This window comes from Echiichthys vipera (genome assembly GCF_963691815.1).
Source record: "Echiichthys vipera genome assembly, chromosome: 14".
NCBI classification, from domain to species: Eukaryota; Metazoa; Chordata; class Actinopteri; order Perciformes; family Trachinidae; genus Echiichthys; species Echiichthys vipera.
The window spans coordinates 11,115,325-11,140,836 of record NC_139839.1 but is presented as its reverse complement, the minus strand read 5'-3'; the positions used below and the strand labels follow the sequence as shown (position 1 = coordinate 11,140,836).

Genomic DNA, 25,512 nt, shown 5'->3' with positions numbered 1-25,512 from the left:
CTTCCTTACAAGTCCTGAATCCAAAATGTTAAAAAAGTAAAATACATTGAAGTAAACGTACGGAAGTATTAACAGCAAAATGTATTTATACTATCAAAAATACTCCTTATGTGACTCTTATACAATGGTATATTATTATAGAATATCACATTATTCTCTATTTGTCACTAACAAATACATGTAAGAGCATTTAATGTTGTACTTCCTACACTTTCAGATACTTTGTATTCTACTGTATAGATTTGTAGTAGGCTACTGTTTCATATCATAAATGTATATCATATGCTTATATAAGTTACTACACGTGTCAAAGTACAATATTTGCCTCTGAGATGCAGTGGAGTAGTAAGTATAAAGTAGCATAAAATGGAAATACTCAAGTAAAGTACACACATGTCAAAAGTGTACTTACATGAGTAAATCTATTTTGTGTTGTGAAGATATTTTCTGCAGTGGTTTTGTGAGACAGAGACGCAAATGTTTTCCAATTTATCAACATTTAATCAGCATGATTAGCAAATAAAGCTCAATCTTCAGCTTTTGAACCCCTTTTCATTTCAGTTACCTCTTCAAAAGAGCTCGTCAGAAATGATTTAGTGTAGTATTGTTGATTAGATCTAAAGAAAAATGAAACGGCAACTATTTTGATGAAAGAATAGTTTTTTTCCTGTAATTCTTTAAACAAATACGTTTGTCATGTGTGATCGTAAACTCAGACATAACAAGACATTTGAAGCCGTGATACGGACACAGTGACTCACGAGTGGGTGATTTTATTTTCTCACAGATTTTTACTTTGGTGAGACATGGAGACGATATGGCTTTATCAGTTTCGTCTGATCGTCATTGGAGACTCCACGGTCGGCAAGTCCTGTCTGATCCGGAGGTTCACTGAGGGCCGCTTCGCCCAGGTGTCAGACCCGACGGTGGGGGTGGACTTCTTCTCCCGCCTGGTGGAGATCGAGCCGGGCAAAAGAATCAAACTGCAGATCTGGGACACCGCGGGACAGGAGAGGTTCAGGTGAAGACAGAACTCTTTCCTTCCTATGTGATCCTTCTCTTCATCTTCACAAAAAGGATCATCACCTAAAAACAGAAGTCACTGAGATATCTGCTGTTTTTCTGTACTGTACCATACTATATTTTTTCTTATTGTTGAAAGATTCCATGAAAATTTCACATGGATTCCACTAACAAGTAGGTTTACTGTGTATCCAGAGCCTTATTTATCTTATTAATCTGTGCCACAGAGCTCCATTAACTATTACCAACACAGAGCCATGTGGTTGCATTGGGCGACATGGTTATTCTTTAATATGATCAACATGGGAACTGTAGTTTACTTTGAGTCAAGTCACTTTACTGCTGATGTAAATACTCACTAAAGCACCAAATAAACAGATGAAAATGGACTATGTCATCCTGTTTGAATAACTTTCCCCAAACTGATTTAGGAAGTTATTTAGCCTTTTTCACAACAACAGTATTAATTAATCAATGTATATGTCGTCCGTTTTAACAGATGTTCTTGGTGTGAGAGCCGCAGACTTGGTAGGGAAGTTGTAAAGTATTGAGAGATATTGACTAACGCATTGATGATTTTCCTTTTTCTGAGATTTGTTGACAATAGTGAAAATACAAAACAGCCCAGAGAGTTTGCATCATGTCACAATCCAACAGTTAACATTTAATTTTTGGTTTTAAACAGCCGTTCCCTTAACCTTAACCAAGTATTTTAATTTCCTAATCCTAAAAACATCTTAACCATAAATGATAGGGCTGGCAATATTTTTTCTAGTAGCATATTTACATGCTTTAATGTAAAAAAAGACATTATTTTCCTGTCAGTCTGAATATACCTGTCTGAAACACACCATTTTAGTGTCTGTCTCTTGAAGCCTCTTGAATCTTACTTTTTACAATATGGGACCTTTAAAAAAATGATCATATAGCGTAATTAACATAAAGTAAAAAAGGCTCAGTCATTTCTTAAAACAGCTGGGCACTGTGGTTTTTGTAAAACAAAACTCAGGGTGCATTTGTGCGATTTTGGAGGAATCATAGGTAATTAAAATAATTGACACAAACAACAAAGTTAGTTTTACATCGATCTGTCTTTCCAGGTCAATCACCAGAGCTTACTACCGTAACTCGGTGGGCGGACTCTTACTCTTCGACATCACAAACCGGCGTTCCTTCCAGAACGTCCACAATTGGCTGGAGGAGGCACAGAGCCACGTCCAGCCTCACAACATCGTCTTCCTGCTGGTCGGTCACAAGTGTGACCTGGAAGCCCAGCGTCAGGTGACCCAGCAGGAGGCAGAGAAGTTGGCCGGGGCCTACGGGATGCGCTACGTGGAGACATCTGCGCGAGAATCTATCAATGTGGAGAAGGTGTGGATGAGATTAAACTTTTACAAAATCAGCTGTGATTCTCTTATTGTGTGTTTACATTTTGAACCACATCTCGTGGCCTTCATCATCTTAAGATGATCTTATCTTCACAATTTTGCATTTTTCTTCTTTTTCTTAAGGCATTCGTTGATCTGACCAGGGACATCTTTGAGCTGGTACGAAGCGGGGAAATCAAGATCCAGGATGGCTGGGAGGGCGTCAAGAGTGGATTTGTTCCCAACACCGTCCATTCCTCCGAGGAGGTCACCAAGGGCAGCCGGCAATGCTTCTGCTGATTTACCTGGCTGCAGCATGTGGGCGTGGCAGGTAGTGGACTCCATCTGTAGGAGATCTCTCTCACGCCTTGGCTGCACTCAGGCCAGTTTTATGGGACGCGTAGTATTTTCCCTGCTCAGTTACATACTTTACTCCTATATATAAGACATTGTTTAATCTTCTGGGTGCCTGTTTATGACTCTTCGTTGATGTTCCCAACAGACGTAGAAGCACAAGAAGCATCCTTACCCTCTTACTGTTCTGTGTGCATGTGTGTGTGACTGTAATAATCCTGCTGTCTTTGCAGCTCTCAACACTTCAACTTTACTGCACTTTTGGCCTTTCCTGATAAATTCCAGAGGCCTGTTATGTTGCTGGCACACATCACTTAAAGACTGATACTGTCATTGTAGTGTTTATGCCCTAAATCTGAATCAGTGATGCCGAGACTGGGCCTTTTCATGCATAATACTGAGAATATATTGCAACCTTGTACAGACGGTAACCAGTGAGAGAGACAAGTCAGAAAGACATCCTCACTGACTGTACTGCACTACAAATCCAAGTGGCTTAATACATAAAGAGAGCAGAGGATAATGAACGTGAACTCAAATTGAACCAAAGTTTGGGACTCAGCCGGACGCTCTTTCGTGTTTGTTTGTCTGACTGTGTCTGCTGGAGGAAGAGTTTGCACTGTGAAAATGTTCGGTGGTACATTCGCCAAGAGCTGCCCACTGATAGCCATCGTAACGTGATCATAGCAAGGATATTTACAGTATGGTGAGTACCCAAGATCATGTTTATTACTCTGTTTTGGTTTACTGGTGACGTTAACCTTAGCTTGTTGTATGGAACCCCAAGGTGTTCAGTATTAAATAAATCATTTTAAAATGAATAATAGGCGTATGTGAATATTGTGTAAAATATATAAATGAATCAAGGAATAACTGATGGAATTTGTTAAAACTGAACTCACTATTATGACATTTTTTATCAGAATTTGTTGTTTTAAAGTGTTTTTTTGGTGTTCGTTTTTATTTGATTATTGAAATTTTAACTTTAAATACTCTTTTTCAAATTGCTCTCTTTTATTCCATGATGGCATTTTCTCAATTACAGTTTATTTCATATACATTTTGTAAGTATACTGAAAATCAAAATTAGAGAGCAAATTACAAATACTTGATCCATTCTGAAATACAGTTATTTCGTATCGTTCATAATTATACCACTGCTGTACTAGCATGTTTTTTTAAATAACCAAGGCCCTTCAACAAAATCTTTGAATTTTTTGAAAACAACCGTGAGCAAAATTAGAGAACACTTTCAGACACCTCCCAGTTGTGGTTAATCTGTTTGTTGGACACAACCCACATATGTGGCAGCTCTACTGAAACCATGCAACAGCAGGTTGTGCGGATTAAGACCAAAGGGTTGACCCTGTCAGCCACTGCAAGAGAGGTAGCATGCTCCAAGTCTGTGATCTGAAGAATATTGAAACTTTACAAGGACACATGTATTTAAGTCCCTCAAAAAGGCCGGTCATCCTCGTGAAACAAGTGCAGGAGAGGACCGGATTATGCAAAGACTCTTAATGGGAAGGATCTGTCTCAGCACACAGGGTTGGGGTTGGGGTCCCGGTTATTTAACCCTAGTTAACAGCAGTGGTATAGCAACAGCTGATGTTCCATCAAATTCTGATCAATAAAAAATAACAGTATTTCAGACTAAAAGCGTTTATAATTTGTTCTCTAGTTTTGATCTCTAGTATGTATAATTTCACTTTATATGGTGGCTTCAAAAAATGTACTTTTAAAAATGTCTGTTATGAAATGATTCATAAATTGTATTCATGTAATTCAGTATGCCATGATTGCTTGTTAATTTATTCATTAATGAACACTTTGGGGCTTCATACGTTTGGACACTGCATTCATGAGTTCATTAGCCTACGTGACATCGTCAGGACGTAATCTTCTCTCACGCGTATGCCTACAACCCATTTATTCATTCAGTCGTGTCCATGTTTAATCAATGCATGCCTCCATTATAACTCAAAATTTCCAAAGAAAGAAAATCATTTCTTATTTTTGATATAATGTAAATAGCCATTTTCGTTCAGTGTCGGGAATCTCACGAGGAAGCAGAATTAATGCAGATACAAATGTGTATGTGAAACACTGAAATGAAACCAATTAAGATCATGCGAACCCCACTACAATTGCTGAGACATCAGGATGGCATTAATATTCACTAATTCTGACAGTTAAGAAATATTGAGTGAGTTTATTTATTTTAACCCTGCAGTGGAAGTGTCTCTTTTGAGTGCCTTTTGGAGGAAAGAAGCCTAATTAGTAGACATAGTCACCTTCCTGTTCCTGTTGATACTTCTGTGTGTTTATCCTGTGAATAATAACATCTAAACTGTACGGCAGTGGGAAATGCATCGGTATCACATTACACTACCTGTAAATAATTGATTTCAAACCAAACCCTGACAAAGTTGACTGTTCAATGTTGTTGTGACTCCGGGATTATTATAGCACAAGTGTCATCAATGATAAATTCCTGGAGACATTAATAAAGATTTGCCTTGCGCAAAAATTGGAGGTATGCTAATCTTTATTACAATCTTTATTACACAATGAGGCTGAAGCTGTTAACAGACTGGGGTAATGCTGGGCCCACTAGATGGCAGCCTAAGTGTGTGGAGAAGGCAGAAACTATTTCCATACAACATGTTTTGTGTTTTCAGGTGTTAAAATGGTGGCCGCATTTTCCTACACAAAATTGACTCCAGATATTGTACAGATATAATGTACAGTTTTTCTCAGTTGCTTCAACACAGTTGTTGAATGAAAATCATCATTTTTAACCTACTGTGTGAAATCTTCAAATGTTCTCACATTATATGCATGCCATTTGACTTGGCGTTGGTGACCAATATGGGTTACACTGCTCATCTATCAGTCATGGCATAATTAGTTAAAAAAAATGGGAAAAGTCATAGAAAAGTGTGTCCAGAAAGTAAGCCAAATAAGTCATAGTATAGTGAAATGTCGAAAAAGTCAAAGGTTTTTATGCAGTCTATGAAGCGAACATAACAACGGAAACCGGTATTGTGGGACTTTCTTCATTTGTGAATGGGTGATATCTTGAAGAAGGGAGAGTAGAAAGAAAGTTGCCTGTTTCACTGCTGTCCTCCATGTTTGTTTGGATTCTGTTCCTGGCTCCCGCCTGTGGCACAAAGGGTCGGGGTTCGGGTCCCGGTCTGGGTTTGATTCCAGTTAACAGCAGTGATATAGCCACAGCTGATATTCTTCCACATTCTGACAGACTGCAGTGTGTTTGTGAGTTTTTTAATGACATACTACTGTATACTATGACAATGACATGCTATAATATGAGTTTTTTATGACACTATTCTCAGACTTTTTTTTACTGTTGACACACTATAACATGACTTTTTGACATACTATTGTATTACTTTTTCTGCCATTTTTCTGACATACAATGCTATGATTTTTTTGGCTTTTTGACATACTATACTTTTTATGCATTTTTTCATACATCTTTCCTAGCTGTATTTGTAGAACATTTTACTCCTAAAACATGGCGAGGATTGCCATTTCTTTATGGTAATTACGGAGTGATAAAGGGATATTCAAAATTCCCTCTGTAAAAACCTTTGTCTCTAATCTAACCTGTCAACATAAGAAGAATTTTGAACCTGACTTCATCTAATGTTTGGATTCCTGCTCTGGAAATGTATGCAAATCTGCACATACAATGATGAGAACACTGTCTGTGTGTCAGAGGTTAGTAAAACAGCTTTAGGGGAGAGTCATTTTGTAACCGACAGACATTGTTAACATAGTTACGTGGAGTCACCGCTGACTCACAGAAAATCCGGTGTAAGGTGGCTTCAATGGCCTCGGGCCTACAGCTCACTCTGAGGTCTTTAAAAAAATAATAATAATAAAGAGAGGTGGACAAAGCACACACACACTATCTGCCATAAGCATGAATTATTGTTTTATTTAAAAAACAAACAAACATTGAAAATACAGCTCGTTTTATACATGACAGCCATATGTACAGGATATAAAACAAAGACAAAAATAGATCATTGCTGTTAATGCGATAGCATTGAGGAGGGGAGATGATAGTATTGATTTTTTTAAAAAGGCACAAGGGCTGCGTATGAAGAGCTCTGTGTGACGTGAGTCACAGCCACGTAACCTTTTAATGATATCTCCGTCTCTGACAGAGTTCAAATCTCCAGTGAGAGTTATCAAGTATTTTTATCATTTGAAACAGCTGGTCTCCTCATTTTACCAGTCCCAGTGTCTTATCTCAGGCAGAAGGATGGTTCTTTAGGCACCAGTCGATTGATTCACACCTGGAAACACTGTCCTAATCTACCTTTAGTAGACAACTAGTACTCCACAAATGTTATGGGTGATATGTCAAGTTTTGACAAGTGTTCAGGGACATCGACTGAAATGCTTTAATGTTCCATCCACCAGAACTAAGGCTGGACGATATATTATATATATTGCTTGAAACTATATACAACTGTCTATTGTATATATTTCTCGACATCGTTTCTGTTATGTCGAAAAACAAGCAGCCGAACTGCGTTACAGCAATTTTTACATTGTTTAGACAAAGCTTTACATTCTCAGACTTGTACGTTATGTACATTATGGTTCTTAATACCATGAAAAATACATCTTTCATCTGTCAAGTATTTAATTCACACAGGAGTATATAAAAATAGGCTTGCCTTGTGGTTATTTCATTTAGACTACATGTTATATTGTGATATACCGTATATCGTGGTTTTGAAAGTATATATCGGAAGAGAAGATTTTGGTCGTATCGTCCAGCCCTAATCAGGACCATCTCATCGGGAAAAGGGATTTTTATCATTTGGATTTCAGCAGCAGTAAGTTTCAAATGAAATGCCTTCAAGTGTAATTTACAACATCTCTTACTAAATTTAACTCGTGTTAAAGAAAGTATGTTTGTATAATTTACAGCATTATACAAATAAAGATACAGTTTTTAAAACAAATACTGTACATTCTACAGTAAAGCACTTGACTAGAACAAAAAGAAAATAATATATTTATATATATATATATACTATAAACATTAAGTTATCTTGACTCCAGAGGGTTGGGGTAAAACGTTTTTTTTTATATTACAGAAATTTAGAGACCAACTTTCAGTGGTCGTTTTTTGCTTGGGAAAAGTTTCCAAAGACGTTCATTTGGTCAGAAAAGATCACGAAGAAATAATTTGATGATGCAAAGCATTCGCAACAAAAAAAACATGGAAGCGAGAAGTGAGACAAAACAGATCAGCACACTAAAAACTGTACATGTAACAATTAAAATACATTAACATCTAAAAAGCATTTTAAAATTGATTTGAGACTGACGTGAAAAAGGCAAAACGAAAAGAGAAAACTATCCGAAAAAAAATACTATAAACAATTGAATATTAACAGTTCTATCGGTTGAAGTAAATAAAGTAGTAAAAACAGTTGAATAAAATAAAAGTGATGGGAACTCGACAGACAAAGCTGCCAAGAACAAGTTTCAATTGAAACTAAACAAGAAACTTTGTGAATCTTTTCACAAGGAAGTAAAAACAAAAAGGTGAATAAGATATTTTAGTGGTGATGAAAGACAGAAACTGATCCCCGGCTCCCACATCAGCCAGATTATATTAACAGAAAATGCAAATGCCCCTCAGAAGAGAACTTAATGCGATTAATAGGCTTGTTACAAGCAAACCGTATCAACCTAAGATCTGTGAAAATATCTGGGTACAGCTATGCAGAGGACATGAAACAGACAGGTGCAAGTATGTAAATGAAATCTGGAATTAGCTAATTATCTGGATCAATCATTTAAAACTCATACAGGTATTTGCATGCCCATGTTTTTGGGAAAGAAAAATCATATCCAACCATATATGGGCAAAAAAGTGTGTTGGTCATAACAAATGGATGGGTTTACACTTCAGTAAATACCTGATAACATAGCAGAGGTGGAATCTTATAACTTTTACTCGACTTACTAGATTTCCAGGCCCGTTATAGGTCAAAAAGTAGTTTCTTGCCCCTATTGTTGTTAAAGCCTTTTAAAAAATGTTTTAAGTTATCTGGTATAGGTTGAAATAAAGGCCACAAAATGCCTGTAAACAACATTTCAACACAATCATAATACGTAAGACAAATGTGGATAATTTACGATAAGCAACAAATTTAATACCATTTTAAAGGGTGCTGTGTACACCTACTGTACGGCTGTTCTCTAGGAGCGGGGGTCGCAAAAGCGTGTGCTTCAGCCTCAGACACTAAACCATACAGTGTAAATGACATCAATGTCGTCTATGTGCTACTGACCTAACTGCGCTGAGGCCCTGACTGACACTGTAAACCACACAGCCTCAGTACTACCCTGTTTACACACAAACAAGGACCGACAAGCTAGACACGTTAACTCGACTGAAGGCTATATCACTTTGTGGGGGCTTCTGCTTATCGAGGTCTAGCTCACTGACCCAAATGTCGTGATGATCATAACGTCATTGGCTCAAGTTATATTTCGAATGACGCACATGTTAGTTATTACCCTTAGTGGCCAAGTGGCTCCACACAAAGCCACAGCGCACACACAACAGATGAAGCAAAGATAAAATTGGTTAAAGTCTAAACATTTCTTCCTGTTATCAGATTCAGGTAACGGAAAACTTTGCAAGGAGCACCGCGGTACTCTTGTTAGTTAGGTCCATTCAAAGCATGTGTTATAGGCAGGTAAATATCTCCCAGGGGGCTAAGGCTAAGTACAAACAGATCGAAACAGACACATGGTCCAGAACGTGGCTCTGTCACAGTGTCTAGCCGTCAAGTTAATCAGCCTCCAAGTCAGAGGTAAGATGTGTGTGTGGCGTTTTCTTGCCTCTCCTCCCTTTAAACCCAGGGCTGCGTTCCAAGTCGCCTACATTGAAGCATTTGGCTACCAGTTCAACCAGACTGCCAAAATGAGTGTAGATGCTCTGGCAACACTCCCCAGGTCTACGTCAGCATGTATCAGGGGCTACTGCCGGCTTCCACGTCACTGTCATCAGGAGCGCCCCTGTAAATCGGGCTCTTGGTCTGCAGCGCTGGCTCGTATTTGCGTGGGGATGACCTTTTGGCAGCTTCACTGCTGTTCCTAATACCATAAAAGAAGTAGATGGCGAAACCTGTGGAGGAGAAGTAATGGGAAGTTACAAAAACAGTCATATGAATGTGTAGCAAAAGAAGTGAAAATACAATTAGTGAAAATGTACCGATGAGCATCCAGACGGCGAAGCGGCACCATGTGCCGCGGTCCAGCTGCATCATGAGGTAGATGTTGACGAAAACACTGAACAGGGGCAACCAGGGAAGCAGAGGGACCTGGAGGACAGAGGAATAGAGGACAACAATCTTAAAATTGACCTGGTTCTGCTCGAGGTAGCACTCGGTGAGAGAATTAGGGGAAAATGTGTGGCATAGTAAATAAGAAGTCACATAAGAGTCACTAATCGTGTAGTAATGCTAAAACAGGGAAATCTCCTTATCTCCTTTCTTTTAAGTTGGGCTGCTCAATTATTGGATTAATCATGTTGTGAAATCATGTTTTTTTTGGTCGATATTGAGATCACAGGATAAATAAACAAGATCAATAATGTAACATTTGTGCACTTCCGCTACCTACTGAAAACTACTAAACATAAATATGAAATACTTTGGTAAACTATATTCAGCATATTTTGTCAGTAACTCGGTGAAAACGCACTGCTGTATAGGAAAACGTTGGAAGTGCAGATAGGTAGGTAAAAAATAAAATTGTGATTAAAATCGCTCCGGCCGTTACACAAAGGGTCTGTTTCTTAGGATTTGATTGTTACCTTGAAGGTAAGAGCCTCTTTGCTCTCAGGCTGCCTGACGATGATGATAACACAGACGGCACAGAGCAGAGTCAGGATGACACAGGGCACCACAACGGCTGCGTTGCCAGCCAGCAGCTCCGCCAGACAGTTGGCCAAGATAACGCACAGAACGGTGATAAAAACCGCTGCAAAGAGACATGGAGACAAAGTTACTTACGATGGCAGCAAGATGCAAATTATCTTATATTTGTCTTATTCCCTGCATTTATCAACCTATACGACTTCACAACAAGTTTTATCTTTAGATTCCTCCAAGACACTTACAAATAATAGCAGTGGTGGCGTAGACAATGTTCCCAGAGGTCTTCGTTGGAATTTTTCCACTTGGACAGAAGAGCAGCTTGGCGGTGAAGGTCTCCCGGAGCGGCCTCTCATCCGACTCGTCACCGCTGTCCCCTCCACTTACGGCTACCTTCTCCCCTTCCACCAGCTCTACCAGCTTCTCTGTCTGGCTGGACGAACTCAGACTGCCTGGCTGGTACCTGAGTGAACAAAAGGGATTATTTTCAGTAGCATGACTAGAATCGTTTCCCCAATAGCTTAAAAAAATATTGGCTCAACGGGAGCTTGTGCTTGTAGAAAATAACAAAAAGGTAGTTACCTGAGGATGAGGACACAGATTGCCACTAAAGAGTACGCCAACAGAGTTCCAATGGACATGAGGTCAACCAGAGCTGCTAGGTCGAACAGGAAGGCCATCAGAGCTGTAAGGAGAAGTAAAAACTGATTTATTGGTACATGTACACTGTAACACATCTCTGTAAAGTCAGGAAGAGAGAAATGATTTAATGGCACTGGCTGCCTACAATGTACGCATGAACAACAACAAAAATTTGTATGCGTTTTTGCAGACTGTTTTGAAGGGCCACTGATCTGACAGCCGGTCAATCAGGCTGCTACATAAGAGCTGAGGTGGGAGACAGAGCTGTGACCCTGACAAACTATAAACATAAGCTCAGCACAGGATAGACATAGCAAAGACAGCCTTCTGGCCCTAAGCGATGAACAAACATGACAAGAAGGATACACAGGCAAAGATAAATTGACACAAGGGGAAAAAGAAAATTTACTGTAGAAAACACAAACACGGGACATGAGTTTACCTGCAACAACGCCAGAAGCGATGGTAGCCAGGAGAGGAGTCTTTGTGCGCTCGTTCATCCTGGACAGAACACGGAACAGCAGCCCGTCCTCTGCCATGGCGTATATAACACGGGGCATGGGGAACATAGAGCCTAGGAGACTAAGGGAAGACCAATAGTTAGTATTAAACTTAGACTTAGAGTTATGTAAAAGAACACACTGTGGCAAGAATACAATTTGGCTCCTTACCTGGTGGACAGAGCGCAGAGTGAACCCACAGCCACGATGTATCTGGCAGGAGCCCAGCCCACATGGCTGAAGGCCTCGGGCAGGGGACTCTGAGTGTTCAGCTGGTAGTACGGCATCATGAGGGTTAGAGCGGCGGACACGCCAAAGTAGGCGAAAAAACAGATCAGCAGCGAGGCGACGATGCCAATCGGTATGGAACGCATGGGGTTCTTTGCTTCTTCGCCTGAGGAAAACAGAGGGAATGGAGGAAAAAGATAAGTTGGCAAGAAGTGTTCACATGATCAAGGGGAACAGGCGACAAGATACGTTTTACAGCAGGAAAGATTTTCTGCTCTTCTTCTTAACTACCCCCAAGAAGACGTGAAGGTCTTGACACAGTAGGTAATAAAAGTTACAGACGACCTTTTCATGCGGGCAAGAGGTGTTGCGTAAGCACAGTGCTGTTAAAAACAATGTGGCAAAATTATTGGTTGTACTAATATTGAATGAAAACACATTAAGCTGTTCCACTTCACGAGTGCGTGAATACACCGGTTCCAAGTCGACAAGTTTGGACGTCATAGGATAACAAAAAAGGTGCGGGTAGCAACTTGAAAAGTTTACTGTTTACATAGCCATTTTTGTGAACTCCTTCTCTGAATCACTTATCACGGAAATATTAAAACCACTCACTCGTTGTGGCAATGCAGTCAAAGCCCACAAAGGCGTAGAAGCAGGTGGCAGCACCAGACAGGACTCCAGTCAGGCCAAACGGAGCAAAGCCACCCACGCCAAATTCCTCATCAACCCTGAGCGGCGGAAGAAACAAGAAGCACAGATTAACAATCACAGGTGAAACAGAAAATCTATGAGGCAATGGGCGTGCAAGTTGTCGAATACTGACTTCAGCTCTTTGGTGTTGTTGGTGCTGTTAATGAAGCTGCAGTAGTCGTCCTTTGTCAGGTTCCAGTTTGCTGTGTCACCCTTAACAAAGCCAGAGATGATAACAAAGCCCAGAACCACCAGATTGATGCCTGTGAAGATCTTATTCACCAGCGCCGACTCATTCACGCCAAAGGCCAGAAGTCCTGAGGGCAGGAAGAGCGGAGAGGGATGTAAGGAGGAGGACAGAGATTTCATATTTAGCACCAATAACAACATGTCCTGCTATGTGGGCGGATGTGTTCGTACTTCAAAACGCCCAACATACCATCAGTCAGCGACACCAATCCACAAACTATTTCTTTCCAACACTGCTGTTGGCATGCTGTAGTAGCTGCAATATTAGTGTGACAATTGTTCTAGCTGTTATGCAATATTAATGTAATGTGCTTACAATGACTATATTAACGTGGACCGCAATAATTAAACTGATGGCCTAATTTTTTAATTTACACATTAAAAGAAATCTATGGAGTAAAGCTGTGTATTGACAAGAATCTGGTGATATAATACGATTTAGAATACAGGGATTATGAATATACTGCCTTACCGTAAACCGTTTATTTTTCTTAAATCTAATTTGAGGTATATTGTCATAGTTTAAAGTGAGATCTTTGGGATGCATTTGGCTTTAAGTTGCAAGCCAATTCAACCAAAGAGGGCACTTCTTCCTGAGATTGTTTAATTCAAAATTAAAAAACGTTCCAGTATTACACAATTAAAAAAAAATAAATAGAGAAGAGTGTATGAATAAGTAGTATTTCTCATTTTATTCTTTCCGATCGTATATAATAATCAGGCAGTCTCCCACATGTGTCTTGTATCCCCCAAAGAGGATCCTGACTCCTGATTATAATGCGGGATAATTAATGGGACTAACTCACCAGACAGCAGCAATACCAGGATGAGAGCGAACAGGTCTGGGTACTCTGCCAGCACATTCCCTGGCACCTCCATTGTCATGGAGGCCTTGAAGAAGCCAGAGATTTTTTGCTCCACCAGACTATCGAACGTTGAGCTCCACGCCCTTGCCACACTAGCCGTACCTAAAAGAGAAAAATGGAATAAGTCAAGAATGTACTGGAAGTGACTCATCTTTTCTATTGTTCTTTATTTCTATTGACGACATAAAAAGAGCTGCAACGACTCCACTGAAACTCCTGAAAGCTCACCTATCACATATGAGAGGATGAGGTTCCACCCTGTGATGAAGGCCCATATTTCTCCAACTGTCACATAGCTGTAAAGGTATGCAGAGCCTGTTTTGGGGACACGGGCGCCAAATTCAGCGTAGCACAGCCCCGCCAACATGGAGGACAGAGCAGCGATGAGGAAGCAGAGGACGATAGCAGGTCCTGCCTTTTCCCGAGCGACCTCGCCAGCAAGGACGTAGACACCTGCACCGAGCGTGGAGCCCACTCCCAAGGCGATGAGGTCGAGGGTGGACAGGCAGCGGGCGAATCGGGTCTCTTCACCAGAGCAGTCTAAGGCCCTGCGACGTAGCAGGTTTTTGCCCAAGGTGGACAGCTTGCTGGCCATATTTGCTGTGAATATGTGTGGGCGCTGAACGTGAATGTGTTTTAAATCCTCCAACCGTGGGTGTGTGCGATTGACACGGCTTAAACACGTGTGACTGGTCTGAGAGTAGAAGTACTTTGAGCAGATGGGTTGGTCTAAGCACTTGATTATTATTGGTCCTTTGGTGTAGGTGTGATCACTTAGGCAACAGTCACTCGAGCACACAGAACAGGAAGTGGCAGGTCTGTGGTTACACTATTTTGCAGCAGCAGATTAGGACCTGTGAGAAAACACAAGAAAACAAGCGCTCAAAACAGAGAACTATTCACAAACTGCCAAATCTTACATTTCACACAGCTCTGTGCAGGGGGATTATAGTATCATTTCTTTTTTCCAAGAAAGGTGCTCAAAGTGCAGGGAAACCATGGCAGGGTCAATAAAAAAAAAAAAGAGGGGAAAGAAACAAACTCAAAGAATGTTACTTCGTAGTCTCTCTCTCTCTCCTGGGCTGTACAAATGAACTTGGTAACTTTGTAGTAGCTTAGGTTGTCAAGATTATTTGTCTAGTCTGAAATCGCACACTATGACTCAGTGGGGTTTGGACGAAGTGAACCCAGGTACTGTAGCACCAGCTATGTTGGAAGCTTTCCTGGAATATTCTTCTCCTCTTCAGCAAACATAACATTTTGCCGTTTTTTTTCTTTTACATTCAATAAAAAGACACGTGTACTACATGAGAACCTGTACAAATACCAGTTACATAACTTCCTGGAACTCATACCTCCACCTCTTGCTGCATAGTAACATATCATGAGACGCTGCAGGGCCCAGAGATCTCATGAAGACAAAAGAATGCTTTTTTTATTTAATTTGGCCTCAAAATAATAAACCTGCCACACGAGTACACACCCTTAAAAAAACTCACACAAAAGAACAAGTTCAATTCCTTAGCACTCCCTTACTGCGAGAAAGAGCATGTTACTACTCATGTTGTGTTTTTACAACAGATAGAGGCCGACAGAGAGAAGCCTGGGAAAAGCAGAGGCTGTGAAGAGATAATATGGTTGAATTCTGTAAGCTAATATCAACAAGGGAGGACAGCTGGACCGGCGGCTCGATAAGGTGAACGAGCGGCACAGGGAGAAGGTTGATTTACCGATAAAATACACTGCATCTATGAAAACTGACCCTTACCCTATATAGAAAAACACAGGTAAAGTTCAAAGAACTAACTATTTTGCAGATGAAATACACCTTCTCTCACAAACTCACCTATGAAAGGCAGGTTTCACTCTAACCATACTGTATAAAGTACTCTTGGGTGAGCTAATCGTATTCTTTAAATGAAATGCAGTGCGCACAGTTATATTGATTACTGTCCCATGCACTATTAAGGATTTGAAACAAACCCCAGACAAAACCATCCTCAAGGACAACGGTAACATATTCTACGTCAGCAGTGATGAGCTTGTCAAGTTCAGGAAAGGGTGAGTGATAATGATTACACCAGTTTCTGCAAAACAAAGTGCATTCACCCCCATACACACAAACAGTTCATATCAGGCCAAGGACACCTGCCACGGCTCATCTGACCAGGACATACAACGTCTTTCTGTTTGTCTTTGGATTGCTGTTCGATTCCAAAAGAGTTTCAATACACTGAGACAGGTTTGACGTAAAATTTGGGGTAGTGACATAAATGCTGCACGTAACAGAACACAAACACACACCCATAGAAAATGTTCCATGAAACACGGGCCAGTTCCCAGTTCCAGCAACATTAACGTTATTTGAGGCAATGGGCTATACAATATTCAACAACATCGCTTAGTGCTATTTAAGAATGGACGGAAAAATTGTAATTGTAAAGGTCATTACATAATTTTTTTTACTCCTCCAAGCTGTGGGCTGGGTAGAGAGATCCTAGTGCTTAAACGGGTTAGGCCTGTCTGTCCACATTGATGAAATGCTCAACCAAGTCCTCTCATTTTGCGTTTTTCAAAGGGAGGTGTCATTTTTGGACTTTCAAATGTCTGTGCAGAGCCTCAGTACATGCTGCTAAGACACTTTGAGTGTGTGAATGAGTGAGTGAGCGTGAATGTCTGTCATCAACAATCCAGCATTTGTCTTGGTAAAACAGGGCTCAGAGCATTGTGTCTCATTCTGCTACATGTTGTAACATTCTTTATGGCTGTGTTTCATTTTTAAAAACAATTGTGGTATGCAATGGCGAAGTTTTGATTACTTTTGGTAAATTAATCAGAGCTCACATGCAAGAAATGTCAGATTGATTCAAAGTTACAACACAAGGTTATTTGAGGTAAAAGGCGACACGTTACCACATGCAAGTTTTTCGCAAAGCCATGCTTCTAAAGCCAAGGGTGAGGCAGGATCATCTAATCTACAAATACTACACTACTTCTACGACTACTACAACTACTGTACCACTGACACGACTAAGCATGACAATGGTTAACTGCGACCATAAAGGACCTCCACTGTCCATAAAGGGGCATAAAGATCACGCTGCAATTAGTCTGAAGCCACCAATGCAGTGATACCGGATTCCTTGGTGTGCGCGCTAAGAAGGCGGACTCATTTCAGGCCTATCATTCACTTCACTGGTCTGGCAGTAAAGAGAAGAAGTGAAACACTAACCGTGGTGACAACGACCAGGCCGACTGTGTGGTACAGTGTCACTGTGTCAGTGTAAATCAGGAGTTAGGCAAAAATGTCTTTTCACACTAATTAAATGTGTGAAACTAAAGATGGGGGCCAACAGCCTTTCACATAGGCTTTTTTCTGTTGTCAAGTTTTTTCTTACGTGCTTTGCTCCACTTTTTCCACTTGCACATGCAGCATGACGCAGTTAGCGCTGCCTTTTAGTTCTATTGCCGCAACCTCAAAGTTTAGTTTATGCAAAGTTTGGGGTCGCACAGTATGCACAAAAAAAAAGTCTTTCAGCTATAGATTATGTTATGGTCTAATTTTGGACTGTTCTTATTCACAGCCCGCAGGATATAAGCTCTCACAATGTTTCAATACAAAGACAATATTCTATTAATACCCTAAAAATAACATTACCTATTTATCAAAGCTCTTCTAGACTTCCCATTTCAAAAGAGAATATCCTGCCTAATACAGTTAAGTGATGGGAGAAAAAAAGACAAACACTGTTAAACAATGAAATGCAAACAGCACAGAGAGCACCCAACAATAAACATTCAGCCCTCTGAACTGATGGGAAACTGGTACATGGTGGATATTCTTCCACTCCCCACTTGGTGTGACATTCCAGTAGCATTTTCCACTCACACACCAGGAACTGAGATCTGAGAGTGTCAATGTTGTGTCAATAAACATTTATTACTAAACTACTGTGCCCAGCTGACTGTGATCTCCCCAGGGGGGTCGAACCAACACCGAACACACCTTCACTAAGCAGGACAAAAGTCCTTATCTGAAACTACGCAAACTGTAAAAAGGCTGGCCGAAAAAATCATATTTATTTGTCGGGAAATGCCCTCCTATTTTCTTTCTTGTCTGCAGGAAAAGTGCAGACCTGTTTGCTGTATGACCTCACTTAAGGGTGGTCTCATTAAAGCGATGCTAGAGCCACCTCTACCCTAGTTGATGCCTCAGTCACGTCAGCTAGTTGCTAATCTTTTCCTTGTGGTTTTCACGAGGGTGCCCATTTGTGTAAGTGGGGCAGATTTACTGTACACCAGGTTACACAGAGGTGTGTCTCGCGAATGTGCCGTCTGCAAGCTCCATGACGTAAGACACTGAACTTGCCTCGTAGGACAGGGGCTTGCTTTACTTTCTTTAGCAAAACCACAATCAGAGTATATTACATCTTTTACAAACGGGACAAACCAAAAGGCTCTGTATTTTGGAGGGCTATAACCAATGTCTTGAGGCCAACAGTGCTCCGGTTACAACAGGCTTCTAGGATAATGGTCCTGTTACTTGACTGCGCATTGCTGTAACTGCTTCCACAGGCTGTAAGAGGATTATTCAGAGAGGAAGCAAACCTGCTAACCTAATTACGGCTTGTTGCTGCTCCTCATTCTATCGATACAAACATCACATGGCTTTGTTTTGACTGCCACTTTTGATAACAACAACAACACAGCTCTATGGTTATATAACCAGATGAACAGTGTTATTTCTGCTATATCATAGTAGCATTGTCCAATATCTAATTAGCCGTTACAAAATGGAAACATGTCTTTAACACAAAAGTTCAGCTTTAATCTGCTAAATTGAGTTAAATGTTTTTTTCTATTACTTTTTGTTCTAGGCATCTAAAACTTTCGTCCGGAGAAATACCTTAAATAAATAAATACCTTATTTTAAATAGGGTAATTTTAACTGATCACATCTCACCTGGCTGTGCAGAAATTAAAATATTTTCATATAAATGTTGTATTCCTTGTATTTCCATTCAAATTTTTGAGAAGAAGAAACATCTGTCTTTAGCGGAAATCCTGCATTGGTCTCATCCGTTATAATAAAAATATTCCTAATATCAACACAACTGTACATTCATTTGTGGGGCCAGCAGCTGAACAAAGGGAACAACATGTTCAGTACCCTGCAGAGCCAACATCCACTGAAAGTGGTGAAAGTGACCTTGCATAACCCTGGAAGGTACACCACGTCATGAATGGCTGTACCGAATCAGTGAACCATTCTTCAGGCATCATACACACATGCACACAATGGTTTTCCAGGTGTTTGAAATTATGAATAATAGGTTTGAGACAATAATATATGTTTGTATGTATAAGATATACTTCAGTTTCACATGAAGGCCGTATGTGTTTTTGTGCGGGCGTTCGTGTGTGTTTTGTTTAAACTAAAGCATGTGTGTACAGACCGACCACTGAGACTGAACTGGACGACCCTTTAAGTCACCTGCCTGAAAACCAGCACTCCGGCCAAAAACCTGCACTACGCTGTGAGATGGAATGTGACAATCTACGGATCTGTTCACTTTCCCATGAACCAACGGCAACAAGAACGGACACAAGAACAGCAGTACAAAATTACACATTATACGGAAGGATAACCTATCAGTGGGACACCTACGCACTCAGAGATATGGCTACTGCGTTACACAGGTCAGAAAAGATGCAGCCACGTATGCAGAAAAACGTGACAGCAGTGGTCTACGTAATTTTCCCCTCTGGGTATTTAACTAGGCTCCGACTAATTACAAACTAGACCTCCACATTTCCCAGCTTCTCCTAGACATCTATTAACAATAGTAATAACGATAAAATGATCAAAAAAATCTCACATTTTTACCAAATCTGCCAATTTGTTGAGTCAAATTCTTGGCAAGTTGGTTGATGCCAAAATGTATAAAGAACATATTGAACCCTCAGGTGCAGACTGGTGAACTTAAAAAAGGTGTGGTGCACACTCTGCTTGTTACAAAAAACTTCTGGAAACGACACTTTGACCGTTTTACTAAAAATAACTTATCAGACATGACTAACCAGAAATGTTCCTTGATCCCACTCACTCATCAGATGAGGTAGTGGGATGAAACATTTCTGGTTAGTCATAAGTCTCCTACATATTAAACATCACTTTGTTATGGGCAGAATCAGGACCTGGTGATTGCTGATGCAATAATGTATCAAGAACATTTTAACTGGCAGTAATGTGTCAAAAATAGTCCATGTAGTTAATGTAATGAAAGACCATTATTGCAGATTATTTGCATTTCTGGAGAAATGGAAACGCTCAACAGGGTGCAACAATTATGATACAATAGAGATATTCCTAACATTTATTCTAACCCTCCTCAGTGGTGTAAATAACCTCCTGGTTTGACACAACAGCCCTAAAACAACCATGATATTGCATCTACACCTCACAAAAAAACCTGTGTTGGACTGAATTTTCTATGCTAGGTGTGTCTAAGATGTTGGCTACTGTGAATGCTGTGCTTTCCCCTCAGGGTGCACCAATAAAAAAACAACAATCTGGCATGTTTTAAATAGTTCAAAACTCAATGCCATGGGAAGTCTGAGGCTGTTACTTATGTACATAGCAACAGCAGCTGTGATAAGCAATGACAAATTCACCCTTTCATGGATTCATGCCTTTTGCTGTACTGAGCTGAAATCACTCAGGTGTAAATTAAGCCTACATGTCTATAAAGTGAGGTGGCGTGTGGATACCTGGTTAGTCCAACAGCCCCTCACTCACTCCATCAAACCACCTGCTGACCACCGCCGAGCAGGTCTGGATCAAATTACACACCCGACTCTTTACTTTACATGTTCACCTCTACAATAACTGCTCCACAGCTTACATTTCTGAAGTGACTTTAAATCGGCTGATGCAACCCTAGCGTGGCAACACCCCGTACAACAGGCAACATGCTCGCGAACATTACCCGGAAGGATGACCTACTTTGACGACACAGACACGCGGGCGTTGGACTATTAAAGCAACATTAATTTACACTAAAAATAGCCTTACTTACTAACATGCAGTGTCAACTATACATGGCGATGTTCAGCTGTCGATCTGGATGAGAGTCCATCTGTCAGGGACGAAAACGGCTATAGCTACGTGGCTCCGGTCGGTTCTCGCGTGGAGCAAATGTTGCCTTCAGAGATCACGGAAAACATCGTAATTGTCTAATGTACACATTCTGGTGCTTATACTTATTGGGATTTCTTTATTGTCATTGTTTTCTAGGACAACGAGACACAGTTTAGCAAATTTAGGGGAATTGGTAATATACGCTTGACTTGTGAACTATTTTAGAGGTTGCAGATATTAATAATAATACATTTTATTTGTTGGCGCCTTTCCTACACCCAAGAACAAAACACACAAAGTTTAGAATAGTCAAATCAAGTAGTAAGTAAAAATCCTGGTTGATATGACAGTCTCGCATGAGTGAAATTAACCGTAATGAGTCAAAATTGCGTCAGGTTTTGAGATTTTAAATTTCACAATAAGGTCCGTTTGGTGCATGTTTGTATTCCATTTGATTGTTAGGAATTCGGCGCTTTTGGGAGTCTTTGAACGCAGCATTACGGCCACCCCACGCCTTGCTCGCACGCCCTACTATAGCGGGGTGAGCTAGTCGACTAGGGAGACCAAAACAATGAATGAACACCCCCCTCTGTGTCGAGCCGTGCGTTTGAGACAGTTTTTAGCGGTCACCTCTCATTTAAACGCCCCGTTTCTCTCCCGTTATATTATATTTATGTTCTCCGCTCAAACGACGCTAAAATACAACTGACAGCACACGAGGAAAGATTGCGTCAGTTCACTACGACCGGTAACTTAAATTAAATAAAGAGACACGGGCGGATACAATGTAACACCACGACTTAGATAAAAATACATAAATGTTTAATTGTCTCGATGAAAACCAAGGTATGGGCCGTTACCTTTAACGTCTTCTGTTTGACGGTGTGGTGAAGAAAGAAGCGCCGTTGCCGTGGTCGCTGATGAAATATCCCGCTCGGTAGAGGGTTAGTGTGGTTTTGATACGCCGGGAGGGGCGGGGCGTGTACGGGCAAACAAACTGACGCACACGGGGGGCGGAGCTTTCCAGAAATACAGAGAGGGTGTTGATAGGGGTTGTGTATTTTCTAATGACGAAAGTGAGACTTTATGACAACTGTTTTATGCATGTTTATGTGTTAAATTATTCATGTATACATATAAAAAACGATACGTTCTTTTTTATGACTTTGATTGATGAAAAATAAATGCAAAACCACCACAAAAAGATGCACAATGATACAAAACCACCATGCAACGATACAAAATGGCTTGAATAGATGCAAAACCATCACAAAAGATGCAAAATGACAGAAAATAGATGCAAAACCACCACCAAAAGATACACAATGATACAAAACAACCACAAAACTATACAAAATGACTAAAATTAGATGCAAAACCATCACAAGAAGATCCAAAATGACTGAAAATAGATGCAAAGCCATCACTAAAAGATGCAAAATTACAGAAAAAAGATGCAAAACCGCCACAAACAGATGCACAATGATACAAAACCACCACAAAAAGATACAAAATGACTAAAAAGATATGCAAAACCATCACAAAAAGATGCCGAATGACTGAAAATAGATGAAAAACCACCACAAAAAGTTACAAAATGACTAAAAATAGATGCAAAACCATTACAAAAGATACAAAATGACTAAAATTGGTTGCAAAACCACCATAATCATGTTGCATCTTTCTGTGGTGTTTTGCATTTTTTGTGTGTGTGTGCGTGCGTGTGCGTGTGTGTGTGTGTGTGTGTGTGCGTGTGTAAACAAATAAAATAAAATATAGAAATATAGTATCGTTACATTTCTGATAAGGTCGCAAGTCTGCTCTGGTAAATATTTCTAAGAGCGCTGGAGCGACAAAGAAAAACGTGAGAGTGCGTTTCCGTAGTAGGGATGCCCATATATGGAGAAGTGTCGTCAGTGTCCGCCCCAGCTATGAATAGGCTCCTCTCTCTACTCCGTATCCGCTGTTGCTTTGTCCCACAGATTAAAAGAAAAGGAGGGAAAGACCAAACTATTTCTTTCATGTGCATTTGTACTCGGTGACCTGTGAATGCTGGAGGGGTCAGCGGTGGTGTCAAAACAATGCCATTTTTTTCAACATGTTATTTTATGAATCATCATCAAATGTCATCTCAAAATCTGGCTTGTGTGCGATGACATTCTGTGACATCATGCATGCAAATGAGGGGGCACAAAATCTCATTTCAAAATAAGGCAGTCTGATGCAACATTAACACTATGTGGCATCAGAGTTAAAGCAGCACCACACTGTGTCAACAATGTCTTATTTATATACACATGTAAACAAACATTTTGGTCTCCAACAGCAGATGGAGCTCAACATACAATTTACTCCCTTTTATCGCCAAAATCATCTTATCCGTCACATCTGACTGTATTTATTCTGTATTATTTATTATATTGTTCAGACTCAGCTATGTGATGTTTACACTCCCGTGTCTATGGCTGTCATCAATATACAATAACACATGTGGGAACCTAAGGTTAAAACTATACCTATAGTGATGTATCTTAGTCTAACTTTTGCTCATCTTTTTGTACTTCTACTGTGGAATATCAAACGCATGTGATCCTTGCCAGATCAGGGTCATGGTCCAAGGTCACGTAACTTGTTAGAAGCTTTTAACTGATGGTAAATATGGGGTTGTCCCTGGTATGTAGCAGTCCTTGTGCTAACAGGGATTGTCTCGGTTCCTCCCAGCTTTTGCGCTGATGGTTGCAGAAGCGTAGGGCAATACAAGACACATTATTATTAACTAGTTAAGGTCATTAAGTCAGTGTGTTGCAAGTGTGTTTCAACACAATGAAATGTGGAAATGAGTCATCTCACTGAAATGGGATTTTTCACTGCAGTATAGTGTCTGTCTAATAGAGTTTGTGCTCACAAGGTCTAAAAAGAGAAATTAAGGGCTGCATTGACTTTGGGAATGAGGGAATCTGCACGTGAATAAATGTGTGAGCGAGCCATTGAAATGCTGTCTTTCTTTATATCTCAATTGTTGTTGGTTATTGTGAATTGTCAAGGTCTTTTTCTGTTCTTGGGAAACGCCGGTAGTATTATTTTTCATGCCTTGGACTATAATCATAGGTAACTTTAAATGGATTTATGAATTGAATTTTCTCTGTCTCCAACCATCTCTCTCTATACGATGGTACTATAGTAGCCACTCGTCTCACCTTTTGTACTTGCCCAGTCACACTGCTTTGGGTTGCTCTTCCAATTTACTTCCACTTTATCAAGCTATCCCAACTGGGCGTCTCTGCAAACACAACAAGCGTCACGGCTGCACACTGGGCTCCAGTGTTAGAACCGCTAACAAAACACCACCTAATCTCTGCCTTGGCCTACTGTGCCCGTCCTGTCTGCCCACTTTCATTACTCAGGACAAGGCCATGCACATCAAAGCTCACAAGTTTTGTAGGTCACAGTTCTCACTGAGGAGGAAGGTCAGGGTCGGTGTGTGTATCCCAGGAAAATATCAAATGTATGTGTCTATGTCCGTCTACTCACACACAAATTGCATGTTTGTGTCCTGAAAGAGGGATCCCTCTCATTGCTCTTCCGGAGATTTCTCTCTTTTTATTTCCTGAATCTAGGCCGGTATAGGAAGTTCTATGCTGTACAGATTGCAAAGCCTCCTTGAGATGAACCTTTAATTTTAGGGATGTATAAATTAAGAGGAAATCCTGTGTAGTTGAGTGCAACACAGGTACAGGACTGTTCATGGGTGATTTTTTTTCATTCATGTGGAAGCCGCAAGTTTGTCCAATTACAGTCATGTCTACTTTGCATCACCTGCAGGTCAAAGTCTACATCACAAGATCACTATTCTGGGACAACTTTAATCCACCTGTGGCCAGAATTCCTCTTCCCCTGGTAATCCCTGTATTTCCTAAAGGCGCACTACAACAAGAAAAAAAGATTAGAGGACTTAAAGATTACTGTTTTGTGAAACAAAAAGACCCAGTGTTGCCACCGAAGAGCCACAATTTGTAGCCTACTCATGAAGCGCCCTTCCTGCCACATTTGTAGGACATGTGCTCAGGTTAAATTTTTTTGTTTATAAGGTAACATACTGTCATGCATACATCCAGTTTATGAACACTATACAAGCATAGTTTTGCTTACTGATGTTTCCATTTGTCAAAGATAAAGTTCAGTAAGTAATTTAACACATTGCTGTTTGTAATGAATGGGAACTACACAGAAATGTGGAGTGAAGTCAGTGCAGCTAAAAATGCTAAACTACTGTATTTCAGTGTTGTTAGGGACCATACTAACATTATTCAGGAGGAAGAGGGGATCAGAAAAGAGGTGGGATAATTTGACTGCTCCTCACCTGTAATTTATACATTATTAGACTTCTATATAGCAGGGATGGAACAATTATTCTTCTAAGTGATTTATCTGTTGTTTTCTTCTTTTGAATTGAGCAGTTTTATCTAAAAAAAAAAGCGTTCTCATTATAATTTCCCAGACCGGAAGCTG

The 25,512-nt window shown here is 40.3% G+C and overlaps 2 protein-coding genes across 3 annotated transcripts; one reads left to right on the top strand and one right to left on the bottom strand.

Annotated features, from left to right (window-relative positions):
• Nucleotides 1-806: 806 nt before the first annotated feature.
• LOC310957093 (ras-related protein Rab-39B-like) lies at nt 807-2,690 on the top strand (the record flags this gene model as incomplete). Its single annotated transcript, XM_083927521.1, has 3 exons — nt 807-1,021; nt 2,124-2,394; nt 2,535-2,690. The coding sequence occupies 3 exons, from the start codon at nt 807-809 to the stop codon at nt 2,688-2,690; spliced, it is 642 nt and encodes a 213-aa protein (XP_083783647.1).
• Nucleotides 2,691-6,683: 3,993 nt separating this feature from the next.
• slc7a3a (solute carrier family 7 member 3a) lies at nt 6,684-21,962 on the bottom strand. Of its 2 annotated transcripts, none has more exons than XM_083927024.1 (12): nt 21,864-21,962; nt 14,091-14,716; nt 13,803-13,964; nt 12,881-13,064; nt 12,670-12,785; nt 11,998-12,220; nt 11,769-11,908; nt 11,267-11,369; nt 10,930-11,147; nt 10,624-10,790; nt 10,021-10,129; nt 6,684-9,933 (listed from the first exon to the last, which is right to left on the bottom strand). In XM_083927024.1, exons 2-12 carry the CDS (start codon nt 14,455-14,457, stop codon nt 9,779-9,781), a joined length of 1,944 nt encoding a protein of 647 aa, XP_083783150.1. In that variant the 5' UTR covers nt 14,458-14,716; nt 21,864-21,962; the 3' UTR covers nt 6,684-9,778. The 2 variants fall into 2 exon arrangements, with proteins under 2 accessions (XP_083783150.1, XP_083783151.1); XM_083927025.1 differs by lacking the exon at nt 21,864-21,962 and adding an exon at nt 20,942-21,026.
• Nucleotides 21,963-25,512: the final 3,550 nt, after the last annotated feature.